Genomic DNA, 26,367 nt, shown 5'->3' with positions numbered 1-26,367 from the left:
CTACACAACAGTTTCCAGATGAGTTTAGAACATCACCCTTGTGTAGATCATGTGTCACAGTATCATATATATATATTTGTTTTTTAAAAATCAGGCCGGCTAGAAGATCAATATATAATTCGGTTTGTGAAAGAAAAGCTCAAATCTATGCCTTGTAGAAACCAAGGCTACATTTTGGATGGATTCCCAAAGACCTATGATCAAGCAAAAGAACTGTTCAATCGTAAGTGTGGGTGCTCTCTCTCCTGCGTGTTTATACTCTCGTAAGCTAGAACCTTAGTATTTTGTTTGTTTTCTTGAATCTGTGGGGTGTTTTTTTAATATGTCGTTTGGTTTTTTAGTTTTTCAAGACAGGGTTTCTCTGTAGACCAGTGCAGATAGGGGTTTCTGTCCCGCCAGGTCCTGCTGCCCTTTAGCCCCTAATAAACACACAGAGACGTATTAATTATAAACTGTGGGTTGATGTCTAGGGCTTCTTAGTGACTAACTCTGTCTTAGTTATTAACCCATAACTACTAATCTATGTATTTCTACATGGCTTTTTCTTACGGGAGAAGGGTCCGACCTGTTACTTCTTCCTCAGCTTCAATGGCATCTCTTTTCACGGTCTCTCTCTGCCTTCCTTTTCCCAGCATTCTCCTCGTCTCCTAGATTCGCCTATCTTCCCGCCTCTCCTAGTCAATCAGTGTTTTATTCATCAACCAATAAGAGTTTTATTATTCATCAACCAATAAGAGTTTTATTATTCATCAGCCAATAAGAGTTTTATTCACCAACCAATAAGAGAAATATACTTACGGAAGAACATCCCCCATCAGATCAGGCTGGCCTTGAATTCATAGAGCTTGCCTGCTTCTGCAACCTGAGTGCTGGGACTAAAGGCATACTCCATCACGTATGCCATCACCACCTCCTGGCCATTGTTCTGTTTTTCATGGAACCCAGACAGGTCTTAAACTGACTTTGTAGCAGAGGATAATCTTGAACCTCTGACCCTTCTGCTTCTACCTCTCAAGCACTAGAATTACATCTTGCTTGACTTAAACTTCCCACCCATGCCGGGCATTGGTGGTGCACGCCTTTAATCTCAGCATTCAGGAGGTAGAGACAGGCAGATCTCTGTGAGTTCGAGGCCAGCCTGGTCTACAGAGCGAGTTCTAGGACAGCCTCCAAAACAATACAGAGAAACCCTGCCTCAAAAAAACAAAACAAAACAAACAAACAAACAAACAAAAACAAACAAAGCCGGGCGTTGGTGGCGCACGCCTTTAATCCCAGCACTCGGGAGGCAGAGACAGGCGGATCTCTGTGAGTTCGAGGCCAGCCTGGTCTACAGAGCGAGTTCCAGGACAGCCTCCAAAGCCACAGAGAAACCCTGTCTCGAAAAACCAAAAAAAAAAAAGACCAGGCTGGCCTCGAACTCCCAGAGATCCGCCTACCTCTCTGCCTCCTGAGTTCTAGGATTAAAGGCGTGCGCCACCACCACCCATCGAGGACTTAGGGTTAATGCCCAACACCTAGCTGGGCATGCTGGCCTGTGTCTATAACCCTACCACCGGGGGTATGCAGACCCCTGGAGCCTGATGACCAACCAATCTAGCCAAATCTGTGAGCACCACATTCCATGAAAGATCCTGCCCCCTAAATAAAGTAAGGAGAGATTGAAGAAGATACCTGACCTCAGACTCCACATACACACAGCAGCACGCACACATGTATACACACATATCAACATGTACACATAATATGACATCGGAAGCCTGGTCTGCATGTATATGCCTGTAATCTCAGTACTGGGGAGGAAGAGGCAGGAAGTTTGCAAGCTTAAGGTTAGCAGGGGCTATGCCATAAGAGGCTAAGACAGGAGACCTGCTGTGAACTCAAATTCAGGCTCTGCTACAAAGTGAACTTTGTCTCAAAAAGCCAAAAATGTTTTCCCAATTAAAAAGCAGTATTTTCTCCAAGCAGAACACCATTAAAAAACAAAACAGTATTAGAACTTTTACTGTGACCCCCTAGTAATATGTTAAAAAAGCATAACTATACGTATTTTTGTTTTACTAGAGGAAGAGGAAGAGGAAGAAGAAGAAATCAGAGGCAAAATATTTCCTTATGATAGATTAATTACACCTGGTGAGTTGAAAATATTTCTTCAAAGTCACATTTAAGTGTGTGTGTGTGTGTGTGTGTGTGTGTGTGTTCTCACAAGTTTGGGTATGTGCAGGCATACATATATACACACATGCATGGTCAACTTTAGGTCATATTTTTCACCTTTTTTTGTGAGACAGAGTCTATCAGCAAACCTGAAACTTGTCAGTTCAACTCAGCCATCTAACCAGTGACCCCAGGGGTTGTCCTGTCTCCACCTTCCTGGTACATCGAGTGGATGGTCCCATACCTATTTCTCATGGGTGCTGGGGATTAAACTCAGGTCCTCATGCTTGTCAACAAGGGCTTTTCCCACAGAGCCTTGTCTTCAACCTCTCCAAAGACATACAACCTTTTATTTTTATTTTCAGGACAGAGTTTCTATGTATGACAGCCCTAGCTGTTCTGAAACTTGCTTTGTGGACTAGGGTGGTCTTGAACTCACAGAGATCCGCCTGCCTCTGCCTCCTGAGTGCTGGGATTAAAGGCATGTGTCACCACCACCCAGGAAGAATTACTTCTTTTAAAGATGTACTTTCTTTTTAATGATACCTGTGTATGTGTGTGGTGGGAGAAGTATGTGCACATGCACTTAGGGACCTTTGGAGCCCAGCAGTGTGGATCTGGAGATAGAAGCAGTTCTGAGTTTCCCTGGGTAGGTGCTAGGAGCCAAACTCTGGAACTAGAATCATGGTCCTCAGGAAAAGCAGCAAGTGCTCTATTTGGGGGGGGGGGTGTTTGTTGGTTTCTTCAGACAGGGTCTCTCTATGACATGTGCAGTCTATGTAATCCTAGTTGTCATGGAACTTAACGTGGAGACCAGACTGGCTTTTAACTCATAGAGACCCTCCTGCTTCTGCCTCCCAAGTTCTGGGATTAAAGATATTAGCTACCACACCTTGCCCAACAAGCATTCTTAACTGCTGAGTAATCTCTCTTGCTCAAGGATGAGTATTGTGGTCTCTGAAACCAGTGGCAGAAACATGAAATCCCTAACATATGGGTTTTCTCAGTTGGGCATTGGTGGCCCATGCCTTTGATCCCACCACTTGGGAGGCAGAGGCAGGCAGATGTCTGTGAGTTGGAGGCCAGCCTGGTCTACAGAGCGAGTGCCAGGGCAGGTTCCAAAGCTGCACGGAGAAATCCTGTCGGGGGGGGGGGGGGATGGGTTTTCTCCAATATCTCCTTCATGTAGAGACATACACTTTAGAAAAAAAAGAATAAGGTTAATTGCTTCAAAACAACAACAACAAAAAACAAAACAGGGCTGCCTGGTTTAGGGTTGGGAAACACTTCTAAGGAGTTCATTTTGCAAATTCCGTGGTAGAGCCTATGCTGTCACCAAGGCAACTGGTAAAATTCAATTCAAAATGCGTCAAGCCCTGAGCATGATAAAACCTCACCGAGGGCTGGAGGGATGGCTCAGCAGCTAGGAACTGGTAGTGGTTTAAATGAGAATGCCCCCATAGACTCATGCATCTGAACACTTAGTCCCAAGTTGGTGGCACTATTTGAGGGAAGTCTAGGAGGTGTGGCTCTTTTGGAGAAAGTATGTCACTGGAGTCAGGTTTTAAGAATCTGGGGGAGAGGGGAGGTGGGGGAGGGGAAACTGTAGTTGGGATGTAATAAATGAGATAATAATAATAATAACAATAATTTTTTTGTTTTTATGAGACAGGGTTTCTCTGTATTGTTTTGGAGGTTGTCTGTCCAGCCTGGCCTCGAACTCACAGAGATCCGCCTGCCTCTGCCTCCCGAGTGCTGGGATTAAAGGCATGCGCCACAACCACCCGGCTATAACAATAATTTTAAAGAGTTGTGTCGTTCCCAGTTTGCTCTCTCTCCCCCTCTTTCTGCTTCCTGCTTGCAGTTCAAGATGTGAGCTCTCAGCTTCTACTCCAGCACCAGGCTTGCCGCTTTCCCACGGTAGTTAGTGATGGACTCTTATCCCTCTGGAACCATAAGCCCAAATACACCCTTCCTTCCCTAGGTTGTTTTGGCCTTGGCTGTGGTGTTTATCATAGCAGCTCTTGCTGCTCTTTCAGGGGACCTGCTCACTCCAGCTCCAGGGGATCCGGTGCTCTCCTCTGGCCCCTTTGATCACCACACACACATGCCATGCATACACACTGGCACATACATAACCTAAAAAAATAAGTCTTGAAAATAGCAAAAAAGAAAACCAAACAAAAATCTAGAACAACAACAAAAACCTTACTGAACCTCCGCTATCCTGTGGGGAAGTCATTACTACAGCATGCCAGGTCCAGGGGTGCAAGCCTAGAGAGACATGATTGTCACAGGGATAGTAGAAATTTTCTACTTAATGGTATCTGCTGCTTCTATAGGAAAAGGGGTAGGAGGGAAGGGAGGAGGGAGAGAAAAGAAAATAGACGCTGCAAACTCCTAATTGGGCTTCTAGTCTCTGGAGTTGTGAGGTCTTCATGCATTTCTCCTCCAGGAAAGGTGACAAGAAAACCAACTTGTCAGGCCGTTCGCAGCAACCTGAGGTCTCAGCTGCTGACCAGATATGTTGGTTAGCTGTGGCCATTCATCTCTACTGGGCCGTACTTACGCCAGAGTTTTTCCTTCTCCCCAGAATTTGTGTGTGGTCTGGATGCCTCTGATGACTTTCTGAAGGAGCGAGTAATGAACCTCCCGGAGAGCATCGTGGCGGGGACTCACTACAGCCAGGACAGATTCCTCCGGTCTCTGAGCAACTACCGGGACATCAATACCGATGACGAGACGGTCTTCAACTACTTTGATGAAATCGAAATCCACCCAATACACATTGGTATGAAGGGACCTCCAAGACTCCAGCAAACCCTGATGCACATGGGACTGGGGTTGTAGGGCTGAGGGAGGACTTGGGTATAAAATGTGACTGATGGAGCTCAGAAAGCCACAGGATCAGCTGAGCACACCTCAGGACAGCCATTTTATCTGGGGATAGGCTGTTGGGGTGTTACTATAGTTTTTATGTAAATTACAAACAAGCTTGCTTCACATGTCAGTCCCAGCTCCCTCTCTCTCCCCCTCCTCCCGTGTCCCCCCACCAGGCTACCCAACCCCCCACCCAGTCCCCACTCCGTTCCCCAGGGAGGCTAAGGCCCTCCCTGGGGGATCTCTAGAGTCTGCCATCTCATTCAGGGCAGGGCCTAGGACCTCCCCCAAGAGTCCAGACTGGGAGAGCATCCCTCATTGTGGGATGGGCACCCAAAGTCCATTTGTATGCCAGGGATAAATGCTGATCTACCACCCAAGGTGGGGTGTTATTATTATACAGAAATATATGAGTGGGTTACAGGATTGAATGTCAAACTGGTCTATCCCTGCGAAGAAGTGTGAGTTCACTTGTATCTGCTTTGAGTGTTCCCCCAGGGTTCCTTGAGCAGGGTCCCATCCCTGTTGCATTGCCAGGCACTGATGTTCAGTGTAGACTTCTCCTGGCCTTTAAGTTTGGTCAACTCACCCCACAGCTACCCCTCAGAACTTAGCCCACGGGAAGCACTTTGGAAACTGCATACTTTGGCTTCTTCTACCTCCTCATATGTAACTCCAGATCCTAGAGTTTGTAGCAATCTGATGCCCCTTGACTTGGCAAACCCCTGAGTTCGCTCCTGGCTCTCTGGATCTTGGCATGTCTTCTGGGGTTGAGGAGTAAGGAAGGAAGAGTTCGTTTTGCCTCCCAGTTTGAGGGAACAGTCCCCGCCCCTTCTTCCTGTTCTCCATTCTGGGTAGTGACTGGGCTTCGCCTCTACATCCGGGGCTTCACATGGGAAAGCTAAGGGTTGTTCACCTCCACCTGTGGACATCTGTCCTCAACTGGGGAACTACGGAAGCCTGGTGAGTCCCAGAAAGATGGTCACTGTTACCTTTTCCACGAAGTCCCCAAACTTACCATGAAAAGATTAGGAAGCCCTGAGGGAGAGACATTAACAAGAGAAAGGACAGGAGGGATGAATGGGTGCCACTGCAGGCCCTGTGTGTTGCACACCCATGGCGTTTGACTTCATCTCCACACCCACCGACAACAGGGAGATGACGTAAGAGCAAAGAAAGATACACCCAGGTGAGGGGCGCCACAAAGCCTGAAACGTGGGGCCTCAAGAGGGTGTGTGCAGACCCTAAGACGCTGGGATCTCTCTCCCTCTGCTTCTCCCTCTCCCTCTCCCTCTCTCCCCCTCTCCCTCTCTCCCCCCCCTCTGTGTATGTGTGTGTGTCTGTCTCTCTCTGTGTCTCTGTCTCTGTCTGTGTGTGTGTGTGTCTGTCTGTCTGTCTCTCTGTCTTCCTCTTTCAGGACATCAGTCTCCTCCACTATTTCCCAGATCCATTCTCTCTTTGGACCTTCAACCTCTTTAGACCAGCATGCCTTTCCAGCTCTCTGGCCACCCTGCTAGGGTTCTGGAGTTTCCAGGTTCTACTGGGAGTTGCATTCAGAGCTGGGCTGGACTCTGTTCCCATCCCACACTCGAAGGACAACTCTGGCAGTCTAGCTTGGTTAGGTGCCTACGGCTATTCCCCATGAACAAGCACTGTCTCCCAAAATTGAGCCCTTTCAGAACATTTCTGGGCACTTAGTGAGTGGCAAGAAGGTTGTCATTGCTCCTGAGATTCAGGGAGGAGCGCAGTGTAGCGTGCATGCAGCACTGGACATCTGGACAATTACATTTCAGAGGTCAGGGAGTGAAGAGGTGGCAGAGAAAACATTTTTGCTCTTTGGACTTTCAATGTTTTTTGTTGTTTTCTTTGTATCCAGAACCAAACCCAGGTCCTCTAGCCTGCTGGCCTTCACCATTGAGCTATACTCCTAACCCTTTAAGGGTTTCCTTCTTAGCATCCATACCAAAAGTTCAAAGCCAACCAGGGTTATATATCCAGACTCTGTCTCAAAAACAAAATGGAACAAGCCGGGCAGTGATAGCACACACCCCTTAACCCCAGCACTCAGGAGGCAGAGGCCGGCAGATCTCTGTGAGTTTAAGGTCAGCCTGGGCTATAGATCGAGTTCCAGGACAGCCAGGGCTACACAGAGAAATGCTGTCTTAAAAAAAATAAAAGAACAAATAAATAAAAATGAAATAAACCCGGAAGAGATAGTACCCAAATGTACTCACTGCCGTCATTCTCTGTAGACAGGACCTGAGAACCTGGGAAGCAGGTATGGACCTTCTCTGACCTCACGTTAGCGTTAGTGAGACAGACATCCTGGAGCCTGGCCTCCATCATGGTTAAGTGAGTTCACTGGAATGGTTAGTTTATAATGAAGTGAGCATGGGAAGCCAGTTGTGGTAGTTACACTTTACCCCGACACTGTCTTCTGCCCTTTGGAGGCACTCACACGCACAATTCCCCCATCCTACACACATAATTGAGAAGAAGATACATATAAAGCAAAGGGAAAAGGTCCATATGGTAGCAGGCACATAAACAGTAGGTGGGCATGGTGGCCTACCCGTGATCCTAGCTGTGGAATGGAGATTACCTAAGCAAGCAGCCTCGCTAGAGTGGCTCTTATCAGTGGGCTCTGAGTTAAATTGAAAGACCACGCCTTGAATAATAAGGTGGAGAGCAATTAAGGAAGACTCCTGAGGTCAACCTCAGGCTTCCACACGTATGTGCACACATGTATTTGTGCACCTACAACATATGTGTGCCGACACATATGGAACATGCATACATACACACATACCATGTACACAGACAAAAGCAAAAACAAATTCAGACTATAGCATAGTCCATTCCCTCATCCATCCACTTAGATCAATGATGGCTTCCAGAACCCAGACAGGGCATAAGTGTTGTGTGCTTGTAAGCCCAGAACACAGGACAGAGGCTTAGTAGCCATCTACATAGTGAATTCCAGCCTATTTAAGGTCATTTAGTGAAATATTGTTGCAACAGAAAGAACTGTAAGAGCCAAGCCCCAATCCTCCCACTCCTGACTCTCAGACTGTATTGTAATTATAATTGCCCTTGAGAAATGAAACTTTGAACCTCACCCCCAACTGGAAAATGCAACTTTTTGTTTTGTTTTTTGTTTTTGTTGAGGCAGGGTTTCTCTGTATTGTTTTGGAGGCTGTCCTGGAACTTGCTCGGCAGACCAGGCTGGTCTCGAACTCACAGCTATCTGCCTACCTCTGCCTCCCAAGCGCTGGGATTAAAGGCGTGTGCCACCAACTCCTGGCAGAAAATGCAACTTTGATGTGACCACTTCTCACGCACACACACGTAGAGTGTCTTTTCTAATCACAGACACACCTCGAATCTGTGTGTAGATCTCCTCTCTTCTGTCATTTAAAGATGTAGGAAAACTCGAAGATGCCCAGAACAGACTTGCTATCAAACAGCTCATCAAAGAGATAGGGGAGCCTCGGAATTATGGCTTAACAGATGAAGAGAAGGCAGAAATGGAGAAGAAGGCCGCGGAGGAGCGTCTGGCCAAGGAGGCTGCTGAGACAGCAGAACGTGAACACAAGGAGGCCGTGGAGATGGCGGAGAGGATTGCCCGCTGGGAGGAGTGGGTGAGTGTGGGAATGCTCAAGAGTGGGACCCGGGAGGCAAAGGCGCTTGGGCCAGCGGAGAAATGCTCCAGACAGCTTTCCTTTCGTCACATGTGCTGTTTAAGGAAGTCATGCACAGTGTTTTTACCTGGTGCCACCAAGCAGCTGTTGCTATTAGAAGTCGTAACATGGGAAAGAGCACCAGCTGCTCTTCCAGAGCAACCAGGATTGAGTTCCAGGATACACGGGTCAGCTCACAATTGTCTGTAACTCCAGTCCCAGAGGATCTGATGCCCTCTTCTGGTCTCTGTGGGCAACACATGCAAGAATGTGGAGCACAGACATACACGCAGGCAACCATTCATGCACATAAAATAATAAAGTGATTGCAAACATCTGTCACTATACATAGGAATGCACAATACTGCTGCAAGGTGACCCTGTGCTGGGGCTCTCCTTCAGCTGTCTATTGGTCCAGCCTAGGTGGGAAGCCTCACTGTACTCATTCCTAAATTCACTTCAGTTGAGTGATTCCGCTTCCAAACTTAGCATTGAAATCTGCCTTACCACTTCCTGTAAGAATCAGTTTTTGTTTGTTTGGATACCAGGTCCCACTCTGTGGCCCAGGCTGGCCTCTCGATCACCATGTAGTCCAGATTGGTCTCAAACTCATAGCAATCCTCCTGCCTCACCCTTCCAATTGCTTGGCATTACAGTTGTGAGCCACCACGTCAGGCTCCAGTCAGTGCTGCTTGCTAGATTTACAAGGTCTTTTAATTATGAAAGCGTGGCTCAGCTAAGACTTGTTTCTAATGAGCTCTTATAACTTAAATTAACCCGTTTTTATTCATCTATATACTGCCACATGACTCGTGGTTTTTTGTTTGTTTTTGTTTTTGAAGACAGGGTTTCTCTGTGGCTTTGGAGGCTGTCCTGGAACTAGCTCTTGTAGACCAGGCTGGTCTCGGAACTCGCAGAGATCTGCCTGCCTCTGCCTCCCATGACTTGTGGCTTTTAACCTCTCCTTCTGCCTGTCCTGCTTCTTCTGTGTCCGGCTGGTAACCTGCCTTCTTCCCCAAGACCTCTCTGTCCCCAGAAGTCCTGCCTAATCTCTTCCTGCCTAGCTATTGGTCATCTAGCTCTTTATTAAACCAACCACAGTGACACATCTTCACACGGTGTAAAGGAATACTCTGCGACACACACTTCTTCCAGAGAGTACTCACAGGTGTCTTTGTATGCTGAGGTGTATTGTCACTAGGCAGAGAAGAAAGACAGGGAAAGCCTTGGAGAAATGAGACAGGAAAAGAGCCACTCACTAGGAAGTCTGGCTGCAGGCCTTCCCCAGCAACAAGCCTAAAATTTTCTAGGAATCGCACCAGAAATTCCGTTTCCAGGGAAAGGATGTGTGCTCCTTGTGAAATCCTCATGGTTTCTGCAGTCACCCTATAATTTCTCCAACCAAAAGGAAGAAGAAACAAAATAAAGTTTCTTAACAACCTTTTGAGATGTAGCTCAAGAGCTGGTGACCTGCTATGGCTATTGGTACTACGACTCACTACCAGTCCCCTTTGAGGAACCTGTAGGACACTTCCCTCTGATCTCTCAGGTTCTCCATAAACTCTCTTGCTTGAGCCTTTCTTGATATTTTTGATAAAGCCTTCCCCAACAACATGTCAGTCTTGAAATTCTTTTCTGTGTCAAAGCCACAATTCCTAGTTTGGCCTCACCCAAGTTCCTAGGAGAGGGGGCTGGAGAAGTGGCTGAGCAGTTAAGATCATTTGCTGCTGTTCCGGCAACCTTGGGTTTGGGTTCTAGGATCCAAAACAGGCAGCTGGCAGCCACCCATAACTTCAGTTCCAGGAGATCCAGTGCCCTTTTTTGGCCTCTTTGGGTACCTGCACGCACATGGCACATACACATATATACATAGATTAACTGAAAATTTTAAAAAATCTTTTATTACAGGAACTCCTCCTGCTCCTGAGGATGGCAGTATGAAAGCCGTGTGTCTGTCTCTTCCGTGACGCTACCCAGAACCTGTATCAAAACTCCAGGCATAGTGGCCTGTTTGTGTCATCCCAGCATTGGGGAGGCAGAAGCAAGAGGATCTCTGGGTAGTCAGCCAGCCTGCCCTCACTGATGAGGCCCAGGTCATTGAGATCCTATCCCTGTTTCAAAGTAATAGACAGCATTCCTGATGACACTTGCGACTGTCCTCTGTCACACATACACAACCACAATTGCACACACACACACACACACACACACACACACACACACACACGAACAAATGAACAAGAGCAACAGGAGAAAGAAGGAGGAGCAGGAAGAGGATGAACAAAAACTATGTTTTAAAAATGCCCCAATAAACCCCAACACTTTGAACATGAGCAACAACAAAGGCTTTTGATAAGCTTTGAAAGGGCACAGGAATAAAAAACTAAAACACAGAGCAGAAAAGAGAGAAAGCTGGTTAGCTCCTGGTTGGTTTTCTCAGTGTACTATTACATCCTGTTCTGCTGATTGGAAATGTCCCAGTGACATCATTTAGCAGGGGCTAGTCTTCATGTGCTGTGGGGGGACAGCAGTGACAAAACGCTCCCGTGCTGCTGTTTTTCTGACCCGGCATGCGTCTCCCCACACCCTTGTGCTCTACGTCCTCAGAATAAACGGCTAGAGGAAGTGAAAAGAGAAGAGAGAGAGCTGCTGGAGGCCCAGTCCATCCCCCTGAGAAACTACCTGATGACTTACGTGATGCCCACGCTGATGCAGGGGCTCAACGAGTGCTGTAAGGTGAGACCTGAGGACCCCGTGGATTTCCTGGTAAGACTTCTTTAAAACAGTTTTTTAAAGGTCTATCTGTTTATGTATCTGTGTACATTACACGTGTGCATTACCTACAGAGGCCAAAAGGGGGCACTGGACTCTCTGGAACTGGAGTCATAAGAGGCTATGAGCACATGTATGGGTCCTCTGCAAGAGCAGCAAGTGCTCCTAACTGCTGAGCCATCTCTCTAGCCTCAAGATTTTTTAAAATATAAAATTGAAGTATGGCTGGAATTTAACAGAAAACCCACTAAGTTTGAGAAAATGCACATCTCATTGCTTAGGAAATCGCTTCTAAAATGTTCATGGTTTACAGTGAGATTTCTTCTTTCTCCTCCTTTGAGTATTCATTTGTAAAAATAAATATGTACTTTAAATATATTCTTTGAGAACTTCATATACACATATAGTGTAATCTGGTCCTACTTTCTCCTTGTAGCCTCAAGCACCTTCCAGATCCCACATTCTCCCATACCCCCTTCCAACTTCACATCCTTTTATTTATTTCGTGCTTTTTTTTTTTTTTTGGTTTTTCGAGACAGGGTTGTTCTTCTGTGGCTTTGGAGGCTGTTCTGGAACTAGCTCTTGTAGACCAGGCTGGTTTCAAACTCACAGAGATCTGCCTGCCTCTGCCTCCCTGGGTGCTGGGAATACAGCCACCACCGCCTGGCTCTTGTTTAATAAGCCACTTTAGTGGTATTAGTGCTTCCCTAGGGACATGGGCAACCTCCACCATCAACTCTGTCCCTAAAAAAAAAAAAACAAACCTGACCCCTCCCCAGCAGTGATCAGCTGCTAACAGCTTTTCAGCTGGGAGTGAGGATTCATGTGCCATTTCCCATCCATGCTCTCTTGCCTATTGTTATATAAATTCTTTAATCTTTTATTTGGAAGGAAAGGATTTATGTACTCCCTTAAACTTGTAAACACCGAAAGCACAAATTGTTAATGTTTGGCTGGGAAGATGGTTTATTGGGTAAAGGACCTGCTACTCAAAGCACTAGGACTTGAGTTCAACTGCCTAGAAGTTCTATGAAGCTTGGAGCTATAGCATATGTCTGTAATCCCAGTATTCCTCCAATGGTGAGGTGGGAGGCAGAGACAGGAGGGACCCCAGAAGCCCACAGGCCAGCTAACTTGATGTACACAGAGGCCCAGTCTCAGGCGAGGTGTGGAAGGTGACAAGTGACACCTGAGGTTGTCTTCTGATTGCCACGTGCACACCAAGATACAGGCGTACCCTGCTGTGCATGCTCACCCTCCTCCCCCACATACAAAGACTTACAACATGAAAACTAAATTGCTTTCTCTCTATTGTAGGCAGAGTATCTCTTCAAGAACAATCCTGAAACGCAGTAATGATTCATCAATGTTGGGTCATGGAGTGTCAGAGGGAGAGCTCAAGTTAAACTTGTAATTTAAAATTTGCTTTTGAAAATGCTTTTCTAGGTTTTTTTGGGGGGGTGGGTCAGGGGAGAATCTTAATAAAGTAGAATCATAAAAAGCTATATTGCAATGAATGACCAGTTTCATTGAAACAATATTTGAAAATTAAACAGATAAGACATACACATGTAGCCCAGAGATTAACTTTTTTTTTTTGGGTGGGGGGGTTCGAGACAGGGTTTCTCTGTATTGCTTTGGAGGTTGTCCTGGAACTGACTCTGTAGACCAGGCTGGCCTTGAACTCACAGAGATCTGACTGCCTCTGCCTCCCCAGTGCTGGGATTAAAGATGTGCGCCACCAACGCCCGGCCAGCAATTGATTTCTTAACCGCTGAGCCATCCCTCCAGCCCCAGCAATTGATTTCTTTTATTGGTTAAGCAGGTTAGTTTTAATGCATATGTGTGTATGAGATTTCTTTAAATATTTAAATAATTTGTCAGGCAATAGTAGTGTGTACTTTTGATCCTAGCACTCAAGAGGCAGAGGCAGGTGTATCTCTGTGAGTGGAATAGCAAAAGGAAGTCCCACCCCAGAAAGCAGGAACTAAACCTGTGTAGTCCTGGCTGTCCTTGCACTCACTTTTTAGACCAAGCTGGCCTTGAACTCACAGAGATCCACCTGCCTCTCCCTCCCAAATGCTGGGATTAAAGGCGTGTGCCACCACTAATAGTTCTTCTTAAGCAGGGAGACAAGAACATATCCACACCTAGAAGTATATGCCAATCTATCACATAAAACCAGAGGTGTTGCCGGGCAGTGGTGGCACATGCCCTTAATCCCAGCACTCGGGAGGTAGAGGCAGAGGCAGGTGGATCTCTGTGAGTTCCAAGTTCCAGGACAGGTTCCAAAGCTACAGAGAAACCTTCTCTCTCTCTCTCTCTCTCTCTCTCTCTCTCTCTCTCTCTCTCTCTCTCTCTCTCTCTCTCTCTCTCTCTCATTTTTCAAGACAGGTTTTTTTTTTTTTTTCGAGACAGGGTTTCTCTGTATTGTTTTGGAGGTTGTCCTGGAACTCGCTATGTAGACCAGGCTGGCCTTGAACTCAGAGATCCGCCTGCCTCTGCCTTCCACGTGCTGGGATTAAAGGCGTGCACCACCACCTCCCTGCTTACAAAAAAAAACAAAAAACAAAAAACATTTTAAAAAAGACAATAACGGCCGGGCGTTGGTGGCTCACGCCTTTAATCCCAGCACTCGGGAGGCAGAGGCAGGCGGATTTCTGTGAGTTCGAGGCCAGCCTGGTCTACAGAGCGAGTTCCAGGACAGCCTCCAAAACCACAGAGAAACCCTTTCTCGAAAAACCAAAAAAAAAAAAAAAAAAAAAAAAAAAAAAAAGACAATAACGATTAAGCAGTGGTGGTGTAGGCCTTTAGTCCAACCACTTGGGAGGCAGAGAGATGCGGATCTCTGAGTCCGAGGACAGTGTGGTCTACTGAGCGAGTTTCAAGCACAGCCTCCGAAGCTACAGAGAAACCCTGTCTCGAAAAACAGATGAAACAATAAAACCAAAACCATCAGACCCACCAAAATCCTAACGGTTACTGTCAACTTTAATTATTGCCATAGTCTAGAATCCCCAGCCCTGCAAATGTGTTCATTTGCCATCAGAAACACATCTCTGAGCGACACAGAAGGACTTCGTCAGGGGAGGGAACGCACAGTCACCCTTAAGGGTCAGGCTCTGTGCTGGGCACTATCGCGTTTAAGCCTCCCAACGCTGGGCAGCAGGCAGTACTCCCACCAAGCAGCCAGGCAACAGCAGGCCACCAACCACCCACGGTCCCAGGCATCCCCCGCGCCTGGGCGGCACCGCACGTGGCGACCGTCTGGGCCGCGCCCCCTTCTCGTTGCTGTCCCGGCCGCCTCACTCTCATCTGCCACGACAAGCAGCGTCGCCGCGCTAAGGAACTATTTATTGCCTGTCGCTCAGAGGCTCCCGCACCAATCCCACGCACCACCACGACAGCGTGAGATCGGGGGAGGAGGGGTGGGGAGACCGACCGTGCTGGGTCGCCTCAAGAACTACATTTCCCGTGAGGCCGTGCTGCGCCGGGCGGCGAGTACGCAGGCGCGCGCTCCTTGTGCGTGGCGGCGTCAGCGGTTCTAGAACGTTGCTGTGGTAGCGCTCGGGCGCCATGTTAGGACGAAGGGGAAGGAGGAGAAGCGCTTAAAGCGGCGGGGCGCGGGTGCGGGACTGGGTTGGCCCTGGGGCTGAGGCAGGCCCCCGTCCCTCCCGCCTCGGTGGATCATGCCCAGGGCGGCAGCGGCGGCGGCGGTCGCGGGGGGGGGAAGTGACTGGGCGGTGCCGGCGCCGGAGACGATGCCGTTGTAAGTGATTGGCGTGCTGAGTGAGGCGCACGCCGGCCGGGCCCCGGGGGCGGCGGAGGGGGAGGGGAGGCGCACGGGCGGTCGGGGCCTCGGCTTCAGGCCCCTTGGCCGCGGGTTCCCCCTCAAGGCTCAGGAGCAGAACCGCGTCCTGGCGGTCAGGCGGTCCCGGTCCCCCCGGCCCCTTCCTGTCCGGTTTTCACCATGGCGCCGGCCTGCCCCCCCGAGTCCCACACTTCCGCTTCCCTCCTTGGAGCGGGTGGGGAACAGGGACCGGGGTGCAGGCCGCGCTGGCGGGCCGGGGACTGCTCCCGAAAGCCGGGCTGCGGGCGGCGCCTTCCCGGCTTTGTTGTGCTCGGGCGCACTTCCTGATCCTTCCGGCCCTCGGGTCACTCATGTTGTGATTCCGAGTGTAGGCTTTGAGCTAATTCACTTCGGCCTTTTATTCCCACTGGATCTACTTTACACACTTTCCCTTGATTCTTTCTTCCCCTCTCCCGTTCTCGTAAGAAAGATAATAGCAAGCCCATTGTTGGAATCCGAAAAGTAGATGAGCGCTTGTGTTCTGCTCACTTTATCTTGGTGTAAAGGCTTAGGTTGTGCGACTACTTTTCTTTCATAACAGGAGAGGCAGTAATTTGGACACAGCCTCACTAAGAGATCTCTCTGATTTGTACGTAATTTAAAAATGAGGTTTATGCGCTCTTCGTTCTCATACCCTCGCCTCATTTCAGATGTTAGGGTTCACTAATTACAGTATACAGATGCACAATCCACAAAGTTCCCTTTGACTCATTCTTCATGGAACGAGGTTAAAGAAGCATGTTTGGTGTTTTTCAGTGGGATTCATATAAACGTGAATGGTTGGTGTGTTGTCACGTGGTAACCTTGTATTAGCTCATGTTGACTGTCCTTTTTTTCTGTATTGTTTTGGAGGCTGTTCTGGAACTCACTCTGTAGACCAGGCTGGCCTCGAACTCACAGAGACCTGCCTGCCTCTGCCTCCCGAGTGCTAGGAATAAAGGCTTGTGCCATCCACACCTGGCTGACTGCTCTCTCTGATACATCAGTAGTAAGAAAAAAAGATGCATGCACACCTTAAAGGAAGACTGCAGATTAGAAATAATGTTAAGTAATTTACGCCTGGGAATGCTGGCGGGAAGGAGACTATGCATTTCCATATCAGTACACTTCTGAAAGACGAGTGTGGGCACTTAAACGTTATGGAAACTTTCAGTTACATACTTTTCTTTTTTTCTTTTTTCTTTTTGGTTTTTCGAGACAGGGTTTCTCTGTATTGCTTTGGAGGCTGTCCTGGAACTCGCTCTGTAGACCAGGCTGGCCTCTAACTCACAGAGATCCGCCTGCCTCTGCCTCCTGAGTGCTGGGATTAAAGGCGTGCGCCACCAACGCCCGGCCAGTTACTTCAGATGTGTAAAATGACTGAGCCAAGACAAATTGTCATGCAGATAGCTCCTTTATGGTTTGTTTCATAGGGTTTGAACTCTACAGCCAATTTCTCATGAGCAGTCCTGTCTTAACCCAGAGAGTACTTGGACTCTTTAATAATACAAGAAATCAAAGTTCAGGAGGATAGGCCTTCTCATCCTTAATTTGCTTTCTGAGAGCCCCTGTAACTGCTAAGCTCATTTCTCCATGCATGGCTTGTCTGTCTTCTTTTGCTGTGGTGTCATTGGGCCTTAGTTTGGTGCCTTTGATGTGTTGGGTTGTTTATTTCCTGATAGTTTTTGATTGATTGACATCCAGTGTGGGTTTTGGTGTGGCTGTTAAATTTGGGCATGTAAGTTGGGATTGTTCCGGAGGGATAGAATCATTGTGCTCGTAGATGTATTTTGTCTAAATTTTGAATGTAATTGCAAATGCAACTTGGAAAATGTTCTGCTATAGTGGTGAAAAGTTATGGAGAAAACAGAAGCTTTTAAAAAACACTGGAAAGTTCTAGGAAGTCCATGAAGAGTTTCTCACCTAAATGCTGTTGACATCTAAATCATATAATTCCTTTTATGGAGGTCAGTCTTTCTGTATCTTCTAGGGTATTTGATAGTATCTCTGACCTCTGCTTAGTAGATGTCAGCAGCCTTACTTACTCTAGTAACTTCCTCTAAGTGGCAACCACACAGATAATTCCAGACTTTTCCAGATGTACTTTAAGGTGAGTAGTTTGTTGGTTCAAGAACCACTCTATTAGCTAGGTGGTGATGGCACACATCTTTAATACAGGTAGAGGCAGACAAATCTCTGAGTTCAAAGCTGGGCGTTGGTGGTGTACACCTTTAATCCCAGCACTTGGGAGGCAGAGGCAGCGGATTTCTGAGTTTGAGACTAGGTTGGTCTACAAGAGCTAGTTCCAGGACAGCCTCCAAAGCTACACAGGGAAACCCTGTCTTGAAAAACCAATAAAACCTGAAAACAAAATCTCTTGAGTTCAAGGCCTGGGTCTTCAGAGTAAGTTTTAGGTGCACAGAGAAACCCTGTCTCAAAAAAAAAAAAAAAAAAAACCAAAAACCAAAACAAAACAAAAAAATAAAGAACCACTGCATTAATGCAAAGTACGTATCACGGACATTTTATTCAATTCTTGTCTTATGCTAATGGCCGAATCATTTGTACCATTATCAGTGTTGGCATTCATGTCACACTCTCAGCATATTGTTGAAGTTGGAAGAACTGTTCAGTGAGACTTAGAGAAGACAGTAGTTTTGTTGAGTGTGTAAGGGAGCTTTTACTAGGAATAGAATGGGAGGGCTTGCCTGGAGTCAAAGGTCCTGCTAGTGGACACATTGTAGCTTACTTAGTGTGGTCTGCTGGTTAGGAGGGAAGGTAGTTGGCCATCACTTTTAACATGGTGAAAGAAAGGTTTAGCTCTTTGTGTTTGCCCTGATGGTGTAAGGCAGGCTTGAGGAATGCTGCTTGAGCCTTAGGAATCCTATGGTGCAGGCATTTGAAGTGTACAGGGCGATGCATACCTATAATCTCAGCACTGAAAGTGAGGAGAGAGACTTGAGTCTAGCTGAAAGACAGCAGTTTATTATTAGCATACATTGAAAGGTTTTTTGTTTTTATTTTTACAAATAATGGGTGTCTTTGTGGTGCTTTCACACACGTGTATGATGCACCTCTGTTCATCCCTTAACCATCTCTTGTTCCCTTCTTCCTCTGCTGCCCCAGCCTCCTTTCTTGATGAGGGTTTTTGATTTTTTGAGACTAGGTCTTGCTGTCATCCAGGCTGGCCCCTAACTTGTGGTCCTCTTGTCTCAGCCTTTTAAGACTGGAATTGTGGTTCCAAAGTTCTTGAGGCTTAATGCCAACTTTAGCTGGGAGGTATGTAGCTCAGTGGAGAGCTTGCCTGGCAGGAATGAGGTCCTGGGTTTCATCACCAGTAGTAGTGTAAAGAAAAATGCTAATTTTTATGAAAGCTTGACCCTTGAGATTGTCTTTTTAATATGATGTGGCAATAGAATGGAGAATGGTAATTTTGAGGAGGAGCACTTTGCATGAGTTGACTTGAAAACTGAGTATTTTTTCAAGACAGGGTTTCTCTGTGTTGCTCTGGCTGTCCTGGAACTCTGTCTATAGACCAGACTGGTGTGTGAGCTCTAAGTATGGTCTAGCTGGTGGATTTAAAGAAGAAAAAATTGTCTGAACAGGATGGGCATAATATACAGAACCATTTTTTTTGACACATAGTGGTTATATTTTCCTTAAGGCTGTAACTTTTAGTGTGTTGTGTTTGAAGTATCTAAACACACAATTTAAAAGCAAGGCAGTATTAAACAACAGAAGCAGACTAATGGAAGAAGAGTGGGGCAGGGGACAGAAAGTTAGAGAAAAGGTGTTTTTAGGTGATCTTTGGAAAAATAATTCCCAAATTTATATGTAGGTGAGGGTGAACACACCTATGCACATTCTTGTGGACGCCAGAGGTTTTCATCAAATGTCTTCTGCTATTGCTTTCCATTTTCTTGTTTGAGACAGGTCTCTCTGAACCTGGAGTTCATGAAATCAGCAACACTAGCTGGCCAATGAGCTCCAGGGATCCATCTGTGCCTTCTCCCTCCCCCTCAAGGACTGGGGTTACAAGACATTTGGAGCTAAGAATCTGAATTCAGATCTTCATGGTGTGGTTTGTTTGTGTGTGGTACTTGACTAGCAGACATCTTCCCAGCTTCAAGATTGGAGGTTAATGTTGTGAGAGAATTGTTTTGCTTGCTTGCTCAGTAAATGCTGATTATGGTTTTTGGAGTGCTGTTTTCTATTAAACATGTTTATGATTATGCTTCATTCCTAGTTCCTGATCACCTTCATCTTTTTTACTCAAGGTAAAAATATTTTCTGGCTGATAACTTAAATTTTTTTGAGTAAGTAGAACATTTCATACTTGGTGAGTCAACTTTGTTAGCAGTTAGCCTTCATTTAAAAGTTTTACTTTCCATGAAAACAAGACCATTAGGATGCTTAGCTAGTTCTCATTTCTTTGTGCCTTTAATTCTGTATGTTTAGTGTCCACAACAGTTTTTTTACTATTGTGTAGTACCAGCTCATAATGTTCAACACAGTGACATAGTAGGTGATGATGTTTCTGCTCTGGTTAGATTTTTTGTATTACCAGGGAAAACAACCTCAATTGAGAAAATGAATCAGATTGCCTGTAGGCAACTCTGTAGGGCGTTTTCTTGGTTAATGACTGAAATGGGAGGGCTCAGCCCACTGTGGGCGGTACCATATTTTTGCTGGTGGTCCTGAAGTATAGAAGAAAGCGACTGAGCAAACCAGTAAGCAGTGCTCCTGCATGGCCTCTGCTTCAGTTCCTGACTTGAGGCTCCTGCTCGAGTTCCTGCCCTGACTTCTTCATGATGGACTCTAAACTGTAAGCAGAAACAAACTTCCTCCAAGTTACTTTTGATCATGGTGTTTTCTCATAGCTAGAAGAAACCCTTTAAAATTGGTTAAATTGCCGGGCGGTGGTGGCGGTGGTGGTGGTGGTGCACGCCTTTAATCCCAGCGCTTGGGAGGCAGAGGCAGGTGGATCTCTGAGTTGGAGGCCAGCCTGGTCTATAACAGGACAGGGTTCAAATCTACACACACACACACCCAAAAACAAAAAACCCCAAGAGAATGAAAAAGAAAAAGCTTAAAACATGTTTAATTTTTATTTCTTCCCAGGTTTTTGAGACAGGATTTCTTTGTGTAGCCCTGGCTGTCCTGGACCTTGTTCTCCTCTGTAGACCAGGTGGGCCTCGAACTCACAGAGATCATCTGACTCTGCTTTAGATTAAAGGCGTATACCGCCACCACCACCCAGGCGAAATAAGGTTTTCAAGGGCTAGGGATGTGGCTAAGTGGAGGAGTACCTCCAGCCCTACTACAGTGGGAAAAAAATTCAAGTTTGGTGTGTAGAACATTTAGGACATTTACTGTATGTGGAACATGTACTTGATATATCACTCACTGTAATGGACACAATGTACTGTGTTACATACAGTAGAACCTAGGATCTGTTATTTTTTTATTTTTGAGAAAGGGCTTGCTAGATCTGGGGAGGCAAGAGCTAGGAGAACAATGGTGGATGAATATAATCAGAATACATTGTCTGGGTATATGAAGTTCTCAATTGATAAAAAGCTTACTATTATTGTTTTTGTTGTTGTTGTTGTTTTGAGGCAGTGTTATACCATATAGCCCTGACTTTCCTGCAAATCACTGGGTAGGCCAGGCTGACTTTGAACTCTTAAGATCTGCCTGTCTTGCTGGATGGTGGGGCACGCCTTTAATCCCAGCACTTGGGAGGCAGAGGCAGGCGGATCTCTGTGAGTTCGAGGCCGGGCTGGACCGACAGCCTCCAAAACAATACAGAGAAACCCTGTCTTGTAAAACAAAACAAAACAAAAAAAAATATTTATGGTTTTTGACAGTAGTGTTCATGTAGTCTGGACTGGCCTTGAACTTCCAATCCTTCTGCCTAAGCCTTCCAATGCTGGGATTACAGGCTTGAGTCACCACAAGAAACATTGGCGGTGTACTACATGAAATTCACATTCATTGCTGTCATAAACTGTCTTTGGCTATTCTGGTGCACTTTTACATTTCTCCACATTCCATTCATTTTCAGGTTGTCCTGGGAAGTTGATGCAGGAGTGCCCCTCCCCCTTTTGAGTCTGTAGCAAAGGGACAGTTAGAAACACCCTTGGGTTAGAGCAGTTAAGAGTACAGTAGTAGCTCTTGAAGAGGGTCCAGGTTTGGTTTCCAGCACTCACATGTCAGCACAATACCATTTGTAACTCCAGCTCTGGTTTTCCAATATTCTTCTGACTCTTTAAACACACACTTGGTGCACATATATACATAGGCAAAACACATAAAATCAAATAATACATTTTTTTGTTTTTTGTTTTTGGAGACAGGGTTTCTTTGTGTTGTTTTGGAGGCTGTCCTGGAACTAGCTCTTTAGACCAGGCTGGCCTCGAACTCACAGAGATCTGCCTGCCTCTGCCTCCTGAGTGCTGGGATTAAAGGTGTGTGACCAACGCCCGGTCAAGTGATACATTTTTATTAAAAAACCAAACAACACCCTTAGGAAGAGAGAGAAAGTGACCCAGCCTTTGATTGAATGACTATGCGTCTTTCCTGCATGATTGACCTGGAATTGACAGTTTGACTTGGGCTTCATCATACTTTATTCATTCCCCTTGGGTAAAACCTATTATTTTTTAAAGATTTACTTATTTATTTTATATGCAGTGCTCTGCCTGTATGTCTACCTACTTGCCAAAAGAGAGCACCAGATCTCATTATGGGTGGTTGTTAGCCACCATGTGTGTGTTGGGAATAAAACTCAGGAACTCTGGAAGAGCAGCCAGTGCTCTTAACCTCTGAGCTCTCTCCAGTCCTGGTAAAACCTATTAAATCATTTGTTTGAGCCTCTGCTGCTCCTTACTAAATACTGAATGGATGGTCCCATCTTCATAAATATTTAATATTGTAGCCAGGCATGGTGTCCCATGTTTGCAGTCCCAGTACCCAGCAGGTTGAGTCAGGAGTCTTGAGTATTCCTGGCCAGCATGAGTGTAAAATGGAAAAGTAACTATGTGCTAAATAACCTGAGCCTGACTACCATAGAACAGGTGATGGCTGCTTAATTAGCCATCATTAGAGAATTCTAGGTTAGCTACTTGTTGCTAAGTTATTGTTTATTGCTAAATTCCTTGTGAAAACCTGGAACTAACTCTAGGTTGTGGCCTGGTTGGCCTCAAATTCTTACAGATCTTTCTGCCTCAGTCTTGTGAGTGCTCAGATTACACCTGGCTGGGAATTAATGCTTGAAATATTTGTTTGATTATTTTTAATTATTTTGTCTCTGTGTGGGGGAGGGTATATGCACATATGTGTGACCATAGAGGCCAGGAGAGGATATCCCCTGAGCTAGTTAAAGGTGGCTGTAAGCCATCCAGTAAGGGTGGGAACTGAACTCTGGTGGTCCTCTGTAAGCAGCAAGTGCTTTTAACTGCTGAGCCATCTCTCCAGCCCCCAGAATTAATATTAAATAGATATTTCAGTACCTCTGAAAGGTTCTTTATTCCTTTTCTGCCTAGATTTCTTTTTACTGCTTGAACAATGTTTAAGTATATAGGACTTGTTACAGTAAATAAGTTACTGTTGTCTATTTATAAAGAATAGCCAGCAAGTTAAGCTTCATTTTTAACATAATGATGGCATTTCTTTTTTTCTTTCTTTTCTTTTCTTTTCTTTTTTTTTTTGAGACAAGGTTATTCTGTGGTTTCGGAGGCTGTCCTGGAATTAGCTCTTGTCAGGCTCAAACTCAGAGATCTGCCTGCCTCTGCCTACTGAGTGCTGGGAATAAAGGTGTGCACCACCATCGCCTGGCCTGATAGCATGTTTTTGATTGGGTAGCTGCTATAAAGTGAATGGATCTGTTGGTAAGAGGGGCCACAACCTATTTCTGATTTCCAACATTAGGAGTCCAGGATTTATCGGGACTGTGGTATCTTTGTTTTAAAAATGTGTTGTAGATTAGGTCTACCTTGTCTTAAATGTTGTAGAGACTATATTTTTCAGTGTTAGAACTTGATAGATGGCTAGAGCTGACTTTGTTGGGCTTATATAAATGCCTTTAGAAAGTTGGAGTCTGGCATATTGTCACACGCCTTTAATCCCAGAACTTGGAGCCTGAGGTAAATTGGGAGAGTTCAAGGCCAGCCTGATCTACAAAGCAAGTTCCAGCCCAGCCAAGGCTACACAGAGAAACTCTTGTCTCAAACAAACAAAAAAGCAAAAAACCCCATACTAAAACAAAGCCAAACCACGTGAACAGTAGCAAAAAGATGTCTAAAATTGGTTTTAGCACTGTATTTCATTTCTCTTTTCCATCTATGCAGTGTCTCCTGTTTCCTGGCCAAGGGTTCTTCTGTCTCTCAGCTCATGTCTTCAGACCTGTTGCTTTGTATTTAATTTCTAATGTTAAAATCTAACAACAGTGTTTCTCCCTGGGACATTTGGATGCTCAGAACAGGCACTGTGGTGTTTGGGACCTGGATTTGTTTTTTGTTCAATTGTGAGAGATTGTTCTACCTACACAATATACTATTCTCAATGCATGTGCTTTCTTCATGGCACACGCCATGGTTTTTAAGGAGTACTTACCTTTTTGTTCATTCTGAAGGGTCTCTTGTTTCTGCCACTGCCCTGTGTACTGGTCTGTGAACTTGTGGTCAGTTCTCTGGTCATCACCTTGCAGGTTTCCATAAAAATGCTGGGATTAGATGTTATTTACTGAGCATCTCCCCAGTCCCTAATTTTACTTACTTTATTATGTTTGTACCTGAATTAGATGATGATGATGATCCACGTGCCCGCCTACGCTTACCCATGCTTTTGTGTATACCTGTGTATGTGTACCTGCACATAAGATATGAGTTGTATATATTTTGAATTAGATGAGGTGTTACTACTTGTATGCTTGTGTGTGCATGTGTGAATATGCATAGCAGATGTATGTTTTATGTTTTTGAATTAGATGAAGCAAAGTAGCTAGATGACTATTTTGAATTGAGGTAAATTAAAAAAAAAGATACAACCTGCCATATGTTTTATCTCCCTATCATTTTTAGCATGGAGACTAATGTAGACATAAGGGGTTTTCCCCCCAAATTAGGATGAACAACTATTTTATCCATTTTTTAAAAATTTTTTTGAGACATGATCTTTTGTAGCCCAGGATGGCCTTTAACTTGATGTCTAATGATGGAATAACCTTGAATCTGTCTACCTCTACCTCAACCCTGAGATTGCAGGTGTGCACTACTGTGCCTGACTCTGGATTGAAGTTTTGTGTGGATTTATAAGTCTGAACCTGACTCCTGGTACACTGGTAAAGTGACCTTGACAGGAGCATTCCAAGCTTTTGTATGTTTGATAATTAGAAACTTGAAGGCTGGGTGATGGGGGAGAAGAAGTAATTTATTGATATATATTACTTTGAAGTATATAGAGATAATATTTTGTTGTGAAGCAAAATGTCTTTGAAAGTAAAAATTTTGAGCTGAGCAAGGTGATACATGCTTGTAATTCTAGCATTATGGGGCTAATGCAAGTAGGTAGAGTTCATGGCTAGCCTGGATTGCATTGCATTTCCTGTCTGCGGTGCTTGAGGAGTGGGTGGGTAAGACCTTTAATCCCATTGCTGCAGAGGCAGAGGCAGAGGCAGGGCAGATCTCTATGAATTCAAGGCCAGCCTGGGCTACAAAGTGAGTTCTAGGACAGCTAGGACTGTTACACAGAGAAACCCTGCCTCTGAAAAAAGAGAAAAAAAAATACAAGTTTGGGGAACCTGATAAAGATCAGGTGCTTAGTAGTACATTTTACTGAAGTACCTATTCCAGTCATATTGATTAATTTCAAATCATAGAATTTTTTGGCAGTAAAGAAAATTTATCCAATTCCATTTTTAGTCCAGTTACAACGCAGGGATCACAACAAACGCAGCCGCCACAGAGGCACTATGGCATTACCTCTCCTATCAGCTTAGCAGCCCCCAAGGAGACTGACTGCCTCCTCACACAGAAACTCATCGAGACTCTGAAGCCCTTTGGGGTTTTTGAAGAAGAAGAGGAACTGCAGCGCAGGTGAGATGTGTGTGCTGTATGCGTGATCTGTGTGTGTAAGATGCTTATACTCAGTGAGTTTTGAGTCATGCTCCACTCACTCCATAGGTTAGCTTACTCTGAATCTGTATGCTTAGTTTCACACACGTTGAGATTCCCTAGAGTAGGGGAGCAGAACAGTCTTGATTTAAACATTACACATTGGGCAGATGCTCTACTGCTGAGCTGCCCTTAGCTCACTCAGTGTAGATGTTTTGATGGGGACTGGAGATGGCTCAGTGGTTAAGAACCTGGCTGCTCTTAGAGGACCTGGGTTTCATTTCCAGTTCCACTTGATAGTTGTCACCCACTTGTAACTCCAGTTTCAGGGAGTCCAGTGCCCTCTTCTGGCCATTGTCAGTACAAGGCACACATATGGTACAGACATACTTGCAGTCAAAACACCTATACACATAACATTAAAAAAATCATAATTTCTGATGGCTCTTGGTTATAATGCAGTATTGTCAGGAGAAAAGGAAGTGTTTTAACCAGTGTATCAGTGCCAATGAATAACCAACTGTCTGATCTCTCAATGTGAATTTTGAGACTGGGTGAGGACATAGTAAAACTCAATCCGTAAACAAATACATAAAATTTACTATGCTAGCACATGCGTATAATTCCAGCACCTGAGTAAAAATCAAAGGGAGGATTTGAGTTCTAGGCCAACCTGGGCTATGTGGTAAGAAAGACAATGTCTGAAAAATGAGAGTAAAAGTAAAATTTAGCGGCTTATTTATAACTTAATCTGTAATAATGAATAACTTGATAATTGCTTTATCAACAGGATTTTAATTTTGGGAAAATTAAATAACCTGGTGAAAGAATGGATACGAGAAATCAGTGAAAGCAAGGTAAGGTGATGTCACAGACCCAGCTGTTCTTTATCAGCTGGCCTTACTTGAGTGGAGTCAGTCTTTTGTGGTTTGTT

General features: G+C 45.3%; 2 protein-coding genes across 7 annotated transcripts in view; both read left to right on the top strand.

Annotated features, from left to right (window-relative positions):
- The window catches only part of Ak7 (adenylate kinase 7), a 62,428-nt gene extending 49,373 nt beyond the window's left edge, over positions 1-13,055 (top strand). For 2 of the 3 annotated variants that reach the window (XM_040742533.1, XM_040742535.1), the window contains exons 13-18: positions 95-223; positions 2,065-2,133; positions 4,751-4,948; positions 8,458-8,678; positions 11,325-11,483; positions 12,807-13,055. In XM_040742533.1, the coding sequence (XP_040598467.1) occupies positions 95-223; positions 2,065-2,133; positions 4,751-4,948; positions 8,458-8,678; positions 11,325-11,483; positions 12,807-12,845 (815 nt within the window). In that variant the 3' untranslated portion in view covers positions 12,846-13,055. The remainder of the gene's footprint in view (positions 1-94; positions 224-2,064; positions 2,134-4,750; positions 4,949-8,457; positions 8,679-11,324; positions 11,484-12,806) is intronic. The other variant, XM_040742534.1, reaches the window with a different exon arrangement.
- A 1,978-nt stretch (positions 13,056-15,033) lies between these two features.
- Papola (poly(A) polymerase alpha) overlaps positions 15,034-26,367 on the top strand; it is a 46,620-nt gene continuing 35,286 nt past the window's right edge. For 3 of the 4 annotated variants that reach the window (XM_005068350.4, XM_013112142.3, XM_005068349.4), the window contains exons 1-3: positions 15,035-15,258; positions 25,242-25,415; positions 26,224-26,290. In XM_005068350.4, the coding sequence (XP_005068407.2) occupies positions 15,179-15,258; positions 25,242-25,415; positions 26,224-26,290 (321 nt within the window). In that variant the 5' untranslated portion in view covers positions 15,035-15,178. Of the gene's footprint in view, positions 15,259-25,241; positions 25,416-26,223; positions 26,291-26,367 lie in introns of all 4 variants that reach the window. The other variant, XM_040742530.1, reaches the window with a different exon arrangement.

This window comes from Mesocricetus auratus, unplaced genomic scaffold, assembly GCF_017639785.1.
Source record: "Mesocricetus auratus isolate SY011 unplaced genomic scaffold, BCM_Maur_2.0 Super-Scaffold_15014, whole genome shotgun sequence".
In the NCBI taxonomy this organism is placed as follows: domain Eukaryota; kingdom Metazoa; phylum Chordata; class Mammalia; order Rodentia; family Cricetidae; genus Mesocricetus; species Mesocricetus auratus.
The sequence above is the reverse complement of the archived record's forward strand: the minus strand, read 5'-3'. Positions and strand labels throughout refer to the sequence as shown.